General features: G+C 43.8%; 1 protein-coding gene across 7 annotated transcripts in view; it reads right to left on the bottom strand.

The window, feature by feature from the left end:
• The window catches only part of HECTD4 (HECT domain E3 ubiquitin protein ligase 4), a 117,101-nt gene that overhangs the window by 43,711 nt on the left and 61,310 nt on the right, over positions 1–12,080 (bottom strand). For all 7 annotated transcript variants that reach the window (XM_053401190.1, XM_053401191.1, XM_053401195.1 and 4 more), the window contains exons 25-34: positions 11,542–11,775; positions 10,056–10,248; positions 9,757–9,861; positions 7,568–7,656; positions 7,159–7,334; positions 5,955–6,090; positions 5,703–5,844; positions 4,588–4,754; positions 3,805–3,951; positions 4–188 (exon numbers count right to left, since the gene is read on the bottom strand). In XM_053401190.1, coding sequence (XP_053257165.1) covers positions 4–188; positions 3,805–3,951; positions 4,588–4,754; positions 5,703–5,844; positions 5,955–6,090; positions 7,159–7,334; positions 7,568–7,656; positions 9,757–9,861; positions 10,056–10,248; positions 11,542–11,775 — 1,574 coding nt within the window. The remainder of the gene's footprint in view (positions 1–3; positions 189–3,804; positions 3,952–4,587; positions 4,755–5,702; positions 5,845–5,954; positions 6,091–7,158; positions 7,335–7,567; positions 7,657–9,756; positions 9,862–10,055; positions 10,249–11,541; positions 11,776–12,080) is intronic.

Here is a 12,080-nt window from a genome sequence, read left to right as displayed (position 1 = left end):
TACCTTCCTCTTTTTCCCATTCGACACAACGGTTGGCTAGCACTTGGAATGCAGCCCAAGCCATGGTGGCCACTTTCTGCTTCTTTGTTTGCTTTTCATTGGAGCTGGCTTCTGTCTGGCTGCTTAAACTGCACAAGCGATCCATCAGCTGGACGAGGCCACTCCGCACCAGGCACTTCTCTTCACTCCTGCCCAGAAACATGAACCACGACAGTGGGGTGACAGTAACATTTTAGCCCTCTTAATACACGCCCGAGTTGAAACCACACAACAAATATACAGCGTCTGTCAATCTCATTTCCTGCTTTGCTGCTGTATATAATACCATGGTGTCTTGTGCTTAACTATTTTCATTGTTCTAATTATATTCTGAATGCTGAGTCCCATGAAGCTATGGCCAGAAAGAAGAGCAAGATCTTTAACTATCTATAGGCAAATTTGGACATAAAAACTGATACAGGCTTCCTTGGCATTCTCAATACAATGTGGAGTTACTCTAGCCCTTTTCACACTAGGGCTCTTTAGAGCTACTAAGGCATTGCTCTTCCACAAGCATCTAGAAACTGAATTACTGCTGCAGTTCTACATAGCATTTAATGTATGCTCTCATATTCCCCATAATAATCCCAGTATGCCTATTCTCACAAGCAAGATTTGAATATGTTTATTCAGAGGTAAATTCAGTGGGACTTGGTGCTTTAAAAAAGTGCCAGTGTCTCCCTGTTTCGTGTGGTTTAAAGCAGCTCCTATTTCTCCCAGTCCCCCTTGATTAGTTTCTTCTTCAACCGGGTCAGAAAAGAACTAGTTTAGGGGGGGAAGAACTAAAGGGCTGATATCTAGAAGAATCAGGAACTGCTCTAAACTGCATCAAAATGGGGAGACCTTTATGCCATATACCAGTAGTCAGACAATTGTTCCGTCCAGCTCAGCTACATTGACACTGATTGGAAACCTGGCGAGCCACTTCGAAACAGGACTCTTTCCCATCCCTACCTGAATACACTGGTGATTGAATCTGGGACCTTTTGTGTGCGAAGCATGTGTTCTACCACTGAATTATACACCCTTCCCATAATAACCAATTAATATTTTTTTAATAAATATTTATTGGTATTTTCAACAAACATATAACAATCAAAAACAAAAAATAAACAAACTAAAAACAACACAAAAATACATAAAATTCAAGACTTAACAACAATAAAAAAACACATAAAGTTTCAGATACTTATTTTCCTTAACCTTATTTCTCAGACCTCCTCACACCTCCCCTTCTTGTATTCCAATTTAAATTGTCAATTCAGCAAATCCTTAACTTATTTCTCCACTTTAACTTGAACATTTGTTCTAACATACTGTTATTTTACTTTTCTTCTTTCTTCCATTTCCTCAATTTATTTTTACCAGCCTTATTTCTATTTAATTTAAAAAAGCAATTTTACCTTATCCAAATTTACACATCAATACTTATACCTCATTAATTATTCTTAAACCTTTTTCCTAAAGTCGACCAAAATTTCCCTTCCACGATTTTCCCAATTTCCATACAACTAGCAAAATATAAAAAACAAAGCAAATTATATTTATGTACCCTTTGGATTCCCAACCTCCACCCACCCTTTTCCCGGTTCCAGTCCCCAACCAATATCCATCAGTCTTTATGTTATTTAGCCTGGAGATCTCACGTCCGAGGCCCTTATATCTCTCTCAGTTCCTTTCTGCCGGTCTTTTTGATAGTCCTTGATATTAAACCCCAAGTCTCGGAGAGGCTCCGGCCCAACAGGATCCATATTGCTTCCAGCCAGACCTCCGTACTTAAAAACAAAGTCTATGGGGTACTCCAACTCTTGTTTCATATTTCTTTCAAATCCACATATCCCCAAAGCTCCAACTTTCACCTTCAGCAAATTTGTAATCCTCAGGTCTTCAGATCTCCTCCAAAGGAGATCTCTCCATTTTTCAGACTCCCATTCAGGCCAGGCTTTCCACATCAAATTTTTATTATCCTTTTTTGTCATCATGTCAGGCCTCATATTGCAACTCTCCTTTGACTTCTGCAGAATTCCAGCTCCTCCTTCATTTTCTTCTAAAGCAACATATTGCTCCATCTTGTCAAAACTTTCAGTTTCATTTATTTGTTCAGTTGAATGGGCTTCCTGTTTCAAGTCCTTATCAGGATCAAAACTGTTATTTACTGTCAAGCGTAGTACTGAAACCTCTGTAGACAAAACATTGAACTGATCTTGTAACTTTCCCAGGAGAACAAATGCTCTGTCCAATTCTGCTTGAATTTTCCATCCTCCAGCCATTTTTGTAATGTAATGTCACTAAGACCCCTCTAGGGGGATTTTAGTTCCTTAATATTCCTTTCAGCTCAAAACCAAAAGTCCAGTTATTTTGTATCAGCCCTCCTTATTTTCAGCAAGTTATAACAAATAAACCAGCAGAAGCAACAGAAACAAAGTTCTCTTTTTCCAGCTGACAACTAGCTGACTGACAGCTAACTTGACAGCTGTCAAACTCTTCAATACAGCAGGCTTTCTCACGGGACGTTCCCGGGTCTAGGGGGGGGGTGAAATTTCAGCTCCCAAAATTCTTTTGTCCTCCAGTAAATCTTCTTATAATGTCAGAACCGTGAAGTCAAGATCTTATATTAAAAAGCAAAAAACAGATTCTCTCGACCTTAGCTGACCGGTCCTTTGCTTTAGATTGTTTACAAAGAGGGGGGGGTGGACTTCCTTTTTAACCCCTCCCCGCTCGTTCCAGATCCAAAATTTTTTTTTAAAAGTTCCAATCTCCGTATTACTCACGGGTTGATGTTTTAAAGTCCAATCGATCCAAAGAAGAAATTGGCGCTCTCTGTTAATGGCTTGCGGCTTCACTCCGTAGACGAGGGAGTACTCTCAGCACCGCGCCTCACCCCGTCCCCGTTCCGAAGCCTTTAAAAAGGCTCCTTCACGGATTGGTGGGGCGCAAATGGTGCCCGCCAAGTCTCTGTGTTCACAGGCTTTCGCACCTGTGATTTTAAGGGTCTCCGCTTCGCCGCAGCGGCCAGACCCAGACTCTACGGAGCCGATTCCCTCCGGAGCTCGGAGGGAATCCGCCATTAAACAATGGCGCCAACCCGGAAGTCCCCATAATAACCAATTAAAGGGCTGATTTCAGAGAGACATTACTGAAATTGGCCCTTTAAGCATTTCCTATACAGTGGTACCTCGGGTTAAGTACTTAATTCGTTCCGGAGGTCCGTTCTTAACCTGAAACTGTTGTTAACCTGAAGCACCACTTTAGCTAATGGGGCCTCCTGCTGCCGCTGTGCCGCCGGAGCCCGATTTCTGTTCTTATCCTGAAGCAAAGTTCTTAACCTGAAGCACTATTTCTGGGTTAGCGGAGTGTGTAACCTGAAGCGTATGTAACCTGAAGCGTATGTAACCCGAGGTACCACTGTAATCATTCCCTCCTGGTCAGCAGCACTGATGAAATCAATTTGTATTTACTTATCTAACTTTTTATTAGCACAACTGCACCTGATAAAAATACTACCAGTAATTCAAAATGAGATTGGGGGGGGAAACTCAGTTTGTGAAGACAAAATTCCAGCGGTGGGGGAAGGGGTGGCATAACAAAACAGCAGCAGTGCAACCAGAAAACCAACACAGAAAGGTGAGGGAGGCATCACCAACCATTTTTAAAAACGCTTCCCATGAACAATTGCAGGTTATTGGTAAAGCTTAATTTTGGACAGGTTTCCTCATGTAACAGGATACTCTGCTCACAAGCTCTCCCACGGTGGGACATGCCTACCTGGTGTATGGTATCGTGCACAGCAGGCCAATGCTGTTTGCACATGCAATGGGGTACCGAGCGCAGAGTGCCACCACAGAGGTCATGGTCTCCCCAAAGGCTTCCTGAACTTGCTCCACCATCCCACCGCAGGTGAGTTCTTCAATTCTGTGGGAAGTTAAACAGTCAGGCCCTATTAAAACAGACTCTTTAAAAACATAAACTGCCCCCAAATCCCTGGAGGATGCAAGTGTGAGGTGCGATGTAAGATAGAAGGGACTTTTTCGCATTGAGCCAGCCGTGCATTTTAGCAGCTTGCTGCAATTAATACCCACACCCTTGAAAAGAGCAAAACAAAATCCAATCTGAGAGATGGAAGAATAAAAAAAAGGCAGGGAGTCAGAGACCTGTTAAATTACAGACTTATGCTGGTTTTTAAACAGCAATGGTCTTTCCTCAGGGAACCCTGCAGATTGGCAAGTTGGACTTACTGCGACATGCTGTTTTGGTTGATGCATTCAATAAGGAGGTGCCAATTATTACACAATTGCCTAAAGAATTTGTTCAGCTTTCAAATTTGCCGGAACCTTGGCTTTAGCAATCAATTTTAAGACAGCCTAACCAACCACCACTCAAAGGTGTCCCTGTGATACGGTCTCATGCCACGAGCAGTGCTATTTGGGCCACCTCCAGCGTTCCTTCAGTAAGTCTGTTTTTGAAGATAAGGCTGACTCCCTGCCCCCTGCCAATAATCCACATTCCCCTCCAGCCCTCTCCAGATGTGAGTCTCTGAAGGGATCTTACCGGGGGCCTCCTTGAAGCACCATTGTGACTGGACCCACAAGATGTGTCACACCACCAACACGAACAGCTGCTGTCAGGAGCTCTCGCATATGCACCAGGGCCTGTTTTCTGGTGTTTCCACGGCGCCACCGAGTCTGAGCAGCTAATAGGAAACTGCTGCTCGATACCTATGAGAAAGGGATGGGTGAATCCTGTGACGTTGCCACTGGGGACATCAGCAATGTTTCTGTTTGTGATGGCTGGCTGGCTCAGAGCGTACTATCTTCCTTGAAGCATGCAAAGTGAGGGTTACTAATAAAAAGTTGCATGTAGTGCAGGGCTTGCCAATGAAGCGCTGTGGATGCCAGCGTGCTCATCAGTGCCCCCTATGGTGCCCACAAGTCTCATTAAATATCCCTTCAAAAAGCCACAATGCACAAGTGGCCGTTTACTTTTCATGCTCAATTCCTGGCTTGCACTATGTCCCCTTAAACATGCCCACAGTTCACTGGGTGCCAAAACTAGACCCCTGCCACTCCTTCCATTCTGAACAGGATTTAGGGTTAATAGCTATATATTGGAGTCCTACATACTTCTGAAATCAGGTCTCAGTCTCTGGCATCTCCAGCTAAGAGGATCTCAGGCAGCAGATCTGAGTCATTCCCAGTTAAAAGTAGACCAATGGCCTTAGTATAATGCAGCTTGAGACGTATAATGACTTTTGACAATGTGAGCCTTTCTACAAGGTTTCTACAAACACCGTCACCTAAAGTTCAGCAGGTGGTGGATGAGGAAAGGGGTCTCTTGGTTATATGTCCCATTTATGGAATAGTCTTCCTCAGAAAAGTTCACCTGGTGATAATGTTGGTATCTTTTTGGTGCCAGGCAAATACTTTTTAAATCTGCTTAGTCATCCCAGCACATTATGTGGCTAGTCAAGCATGCTTTTCATGGCTTGCTGGGTTTTGAAGATTTGTTGATTCTTCGCTGGTATTGCTTTTACCTAGTGTTCTATTGTAATGTGTTTGTTGCTTTTATTCTATACAGCCCTGGGAGACATTGTTTTCTTGCAGAGCATGCACAGGTATGAGAATTAATGCTCTCTGACTGCAACTTCTGTCACTGGCATGACTTACTGCTTGATCAGGATTGGTCCCGATGAAAGCAAACAGCTGCCCCAGCAAGACACTATAGGTGGGCTTGTCTCGGCTGTCCTCAATGGTGAGAGACTGAAGAAGAGTAAAAGAGCTGCTTCTGTGGCTAGTCACATGGCGCCGCCTACAGAGAGGAAAAACAGATCTTATTAGGGAGATTCAGTCACCTCCAATTACACTGAGAGGGTAACAAAACACTGGCTGAACTTAAAGGAAGTGAGAGACAACATATACCTCTGGCTTGACCGTGTGAACTCTAGGTCATCATTTGCAATCATTTCAAGATCAGATGGTGCTGACATACTGCGGAGGAAAACAGGCTGGCGAACAGCATGGGATATCACCTTTGTTTCTGATGCTGATTTGCAAGCTGTAGTGTTAAGGGAACAGAAAGAAGCTTTGGTTTTTATTATTATTATTATTATTATTATTATTATTATTACTACTATTGCTGCTACTACTATTTCTATACCTCACTTTATCCAAAGATCCCAGGGCTGTGTACACTAAGAACATAATTTATGCAGCATAATAATAAAATAATCATAATAACAGTCCCTACCCCATCCCCACATTTAAAGAGAAATGCTTTTGCCTGGCACCTAAAGAGATGTAATAATGGCACCACCACAGAATAGGCCCGATCCTGTGCTGTTACCCTCTGAACCTCTATGGAGACATAGAGAAGAGCCTCGGATGAAAAACACAGGTTTTGTGTCAGTTTATATGCGGAGAGGTAAGGTTTTATAGGTCAGCACCAGCACGTTGAATTGGCAGCCAGTGCAGCTGGGCCAGGATCGGCATTATACAGTATACTAAAACAGTTTTATTCTGGTAAGCAACCCGGCTGTCAAATTTTGCACCAGCCCCATGTATAACAATTGCAGTAAGCCAACATAGAGGTTGCCAGAAAGTTAGGCTATCCCTGTCCAGATAGGGGCATAGCCGGGCCACCAGCTGAAGCTGATGGAAGGCACTCTGCACTACTGAGACCACCTGGGTCTCAAACGACAGTAATGGATCCAGGAGACCCACAAGCTATGTACCTGCTGCATACAATCCCCCAACCCCTCCCCCACTCCAAATGAGGTGACATAAGATTAACAGAAACAAAGGCAAGTTGATTAATAAAAGCTTGTATCGGCTGGGACTACTGTTAGTATGTTATACCTCTCTTTGTCCTTTGTAAATTCGATCTTCTTTGTATTGTGGCATGTTATATTTACATTTAGGAGATGAAGCAGAATTAAATGGAGTAAGAAAAGGGAGGAGAACCCACAACACTTTCCTCCTATCCCTTAAAAACATTGCTGCTGCTTTCTTCTTGCTTCCTACTTTCATTGCTGAGTTTCTACTCTTAAGCAGCTTGTAAATTGCAGGAAACACTGCACGGAGAGCGTCTTTCGCTTTTAGACATCAGATTCTTTTCTTTCCTTACCTGGTGTCTCTGCAGGTGTGCCAGATATACTTCTGGTAAGCCCAGACTGTGCAGCAATGGTGACATGCAAGAGCAGCTCTGCTCGGTTCATCAGGCTCTTGACCAGTGTTTTTGTTTTACCCATGGGATGCAAAGGCTTCTGAAGCAGTGAGTTCACTTCTTGGAAGAATTTCTCCCTAAAAAGCAGTGAAGTTAAATCCCACACAGGTCAGATGTCCATTAGATCTTCAGAAACACATTGGAAGAGAACATCCAATGCTATTCAAATCTGAGGTTGCATTAGGAAAAAACCTGGATATTGGGAACCTCAGACTGGAACTTACAAATGTACCAGCCCACACGTACCAATCAAATAAACCACCCAAATAAAGAGAACAGAATTTCTACTGAATTCAGCAGCCACACTAACCTGAGTGAGAGAACCATATTCTCAAGATCACTTCCATCAAAAGAAATCTCTTTCATTGAACACAAAAGTTCCAATTCTTTCATTTTGCTCTAGAGAGAAGGGGAAAATATATTGAAAAGGGAGGCCAGATATTGCATTTTTAGGTCGTATAGTACCTCACGATATTTTATAGGAAAGCATGGTTATTATTTTTTAATGAATAAATAGAGTAGAATAGAATATATCTGATTCAGGAGATAATGTAGAGTTTTTGTTGATTACGTGGACAGGAAATGTCCACTTTCATCTGTGAAATAAAATCCATCTTTCCTCTTCAGTGGTCAGATCCAGCACAGCATTGGTGCTCTGAGCTAGTTGCACCGGATGCATTAGGAAGCAAAGAACACATAAAGATTCAGTTCCTTTCATTTCCAAACTAAGAATCAACCTGACCGATTAGCCCAGCCTCCCCCAACTGGTGGCCTTCAAATAGGGATGGACAATTCAGTCAATTCCTGTTTCTCATATTTTTAGTCTTAAATTCAGTTTGCCACTTACTGCATCAGTTTACAATTTTAAAAATCGCAAAAATTCACCAGCATTTTAGTGTGAATTTCTCCTAATATACACATTTCCCAAAATATGCTGTATTTTGAATGCTATTTTCACTAATATATGCATTTTAATGCATATTTTCTTTTAAATCACATATTTTTGTACACATTCTTTGGTTGGAGAACTCCATCACAAAATGTGAAGAAGTGTGAATTTTGAAAAACAGCTGCACTACGGTTCAAAATATTGTTCCAGGAAGTATGAATTAGGAAGGTTCACTTTAAAAGTGGACCAACACAATTTTCTCCTCTGCCCCTTCCTCCAGCTGTTTTGGACCACATCTCCCATCGTGGCTGGGGCTAATGGGAGCTGGTGTCCACAACATCTAAAGGGCGACAGGTTGGGGAAGGCTAGATTAGCACATATCAGGAAGAGAATCTGGTTCCAAAAGGGTAAAGACGCTTCAGGTAGCTGAAGGCAGGAAACTCCCACCAAATATTAGCTGGAAAGGAAATACATATCTGCAGACATTAGTTAGGCCCTAAATGCACAGACAATGCCTTTGCAGAGCACCTTCTCCTTACCACCAGATCGCTAATTGACTTCAACATCCCTCTACATTAGGGTTACAAGACATCCCCGGTTCCCGGCGACAGTACCCGGATTTGCAAATCTGTCCCCGGACAAATTCAGTCCCCAGATTTGCAAATCTGTCCCTGGGAAATGTGGCAGCGGCAGCCTCAGCAGCCCGGAGCCAGCCTGGTAGCGCAGTTGGCTCTGGCTGGCTTCAGGAGCTGCTTGCTGCCTCTGCCACTGCCAAGGGGGAACCGGGGACGTCCAGGGGTACAGATTTCCTGCCACCTTCCCCCTTTGTTTTGACAGATCGGGGGAGGCTCGGGAGTTGCGGGTGGGCGGCCGTTGCCCAGTAGGGGTGCAAGGCGTGTGGTTTCCCTGCCAGGCAAGGTGCAAAGCCCTTCTTTCGCACCCTGTGAAACATAAATGGGCAGTGTTTTTAAAAAGCCGGGCAACGGCCAGCTGCCCGCGACTCCTGAGCCTCCCCCGATCAGACAAAACAAGGGCCCCTTGGTGCTACATAGGAGACCCTAGCTCTACTGTTTCAGGCAGGAGACTTTTCCCAGCCTTTCTAAAGATACCCAGGCCTTTTGCATGCAAGGCAAATGTTCTGCCTTCACCAAACCTGCAGGTTCCCTTTCCCCTTCAGTCTAAAGAATTTTAATTATACTGAAATAATTACGCAGAACCAGACCCATTTTCTAAATAATCTGGCAGGAGGAGAACACTGGCAACTATTTTTACAATTCCCCTCAAACTGCTCGCTTCCAGTTGCTCCATTTTATTACCCTGACATACTGAGGAAACCCTCGGATCCTTTGGAGACGCCTTTTCCCTTACCTCTATGCCTGCAAAACCCAGCTGTTCCTGGAAGAAACAGCAATCAGCATTTGCAGCTTAATTTCCAGCGCAGGGTCAATCAGTCAGTCTGCTTCAAAGTGCCCATGATTTGTTCTTGGGCACTAATAAAGCCAGCACAACGTTTTATAGGAAGAGGGAAAGCGTACAGCAATTCAGAGATAGCATTGCCTGAGTTCCTCTGTTCTTACCAGCACTGAAGGGGATCAACATACGATACTCACCTCGTTAAAATGATAGTCATAAAAGAAGGGCACATTGTTCTCCAATTTCCCATGCATGGCATCTTCCACTTCACTTTGCCATTTCTGTTCTAATTCGGCGACACTCTGGGCAAAAAAGAAAACGAAAAAGTGGGGGGATGTGAAAGTGTTGGAGCATCATTAGCCTACCCAAAGGTAAGGGGAAATGTGCTCGGTGTGCTAAGAATATAAAGGTCCCCCTGGAGATATACATCTTAATTATAAAGGGCCCGCCATCTTCTTTCTCTACATCGGAAATTTATTTTTTGTAGCATTTTTACCTGCAATTGTCTTTCCATGGCATTTAGTTTCTTAAACGTTTCTCCCATAATTTTACAAAGCAAGTCATATTCTTCTGCATGCTCCTCTTGATACTGGAAGTTTATGAGGGACTGGAGTGCATCAACCAGGTTCAAATGTTTGATCACACACGAAACTACCATTTCTTCCATTATGTCCGGCTGGATGACCTCTCTGTTGAAGGTAAGAATCAAAAACGAAAAGTTGGTAAGAAGGTTTTTTGGCAAATGGGCATGACAATTCTGTAGATTCGTTTGGCCTGAGACTGTGGGTCCACTGTGAGGGGAGCAAAGGGGAAAGCTGTACAGTGGAACCTCTACTCAAGTACGGAATCCGTTCCGGAGGTCCGTTCGTGAGTCAATCTGGGTTGCTGGTAGAAGCGCCGTTCTGCGTGTGTGCACTCGGCGGTGGCACCATTCTGCGCATGTGCAGACAGTGGCAGCCACTTCTGCGCATGTGCAGATGGCAGAAGCCGCTTCTGTGCATGCATGAATCGCGGCAAACTGCGGTTGGGTTTGCCGTGGTTGCGAGTCGAATTGTTTGCAAGTAGGAGCGATGGTAAGTCTAGCTTCTACTGTATAAGGGACTGTAATCTACCAACAACACTGGTCAGTTTTTAATAATATTAGTGTGTGGTGGGGGAAGGGGATGATTCACACCTAATTGTATCTCAAGTAGCATCTACCTACATATCAAAACCATTTATTTAAAAATCACATTTAAACTCAGAAATCCAACTACTAAACATACTTAATATCATAGACATATTATGAAATGACAGCTATTGAAGAATTAAATAAACCCACCCTTCGGTTTACTTAAAATGAGATTATTTAAGCATGATTTGTTACAAGTGCATATGACCCAAAATGAACAAGAAAAAGAGTTCTACTTATAGGTAAGTAACCATGTTGGTCTGCCGTAGTCGAAACAAAATAATAAAATTCCTTCCAGTAGCACCTTAGAGACCTACTAAGTTTGTTATTGGTTTCGTGTGCATGGGTATCTGAAGAAGTGTGCATGCACACAAAAGCTCATACCAATAACAAACTTAGTAGGTCTCTAAGGTGCTACTAGGGACGCGGGTGGCACTGTGGGTTAAACCACAGAGCCTAGGGCTTGCCGATCAGAAGGTCGGCGGTTCGAATCCCCGCAATGGGGTGAGCTCTCGTTGTTCGGTCCGTGCTCCTGCCAACCTAGCAGTTTGAAAGCACGTCAAAGTGCAAATAGATAAATAGGTAGCACTCCAGCGGGAAGGTAAACGGCGTTTCCGTGCGCTGCTCTGGTTCGCCAGAAGTGGCTTAGTCATACTGGCCACATGACCTGGAAGCTGTATGCCAGCTCCCTCAGCCAATAAAGCGAGATGAGCGCCGCAACCCCAGAGTCTCCTAGTGGTCAGGGGTGCCTTTACCTTTACTTAAGGTGCTACTGGAAGAAAAAAAAGGAGGAAGAAAAGCTGTTACATACCTGATGCTGGGTCTGAACTGAGGCCGAGCTCGACCAGATATTTCCCTGAGTTTGATCATGATTCCAGGAGGGAGCCTGATCCTTGGCAAATCAAAGTAGTGACCAACAGGAGGCACAAGAATATCGGAGGGATAAGTGAACTCTCGGTCTTCATCAATGGTGAGAGGCAGTGGGGAGGGGCTTGGGGTGAGGGCTGGAGAGATGACGCCATTGGCTTCCACTTGCCACTGGCACCTGGAAAAGGAAAGAGAGGGAGGAAGTCTTCTATTCCTTTCAGGCCTCAAAACAAGATCTATCATTTCCAAAGTAAAGGAGATTAGAAGACAGTTTACCTGAAGTGCGCATTCCTAGCAGAGAAACACACTTATTCCTCAAAACAAAGCCCTTAAAACAGCTTCACCATGAAGCTGTCTGACAAACGCCAATTGGGCCTTCAGTTTCAGAGTCTTTCTGACATCTCTTATGAGGCCCCTCTTGCACACTCTGGAATCTCTTTGTTGTTACTCCCATTTTGTTTGCAATTCAGCTATTCATCCGAT

This window comes from Podarcis raffonei, chromosome 8 (assembly GCF_027172205.1).
Source record: "Podarcis raffonei isolate rPodRaf1 chromosome 8, rPodRaf1.pri, whole genome shotgun sequence".
Taxonomy (NCBI): domain Eukaryota; kingdom Metazoa; phylum Chordata; class Lepidosauria; order Squamata; family Lacertidae; genus Podarcis; species Podarcis raffonei.
Note: the sequence above shows the minus strand (reverse complement) of the source record. Positions and strands in the feature narration are given on the sequence as shown.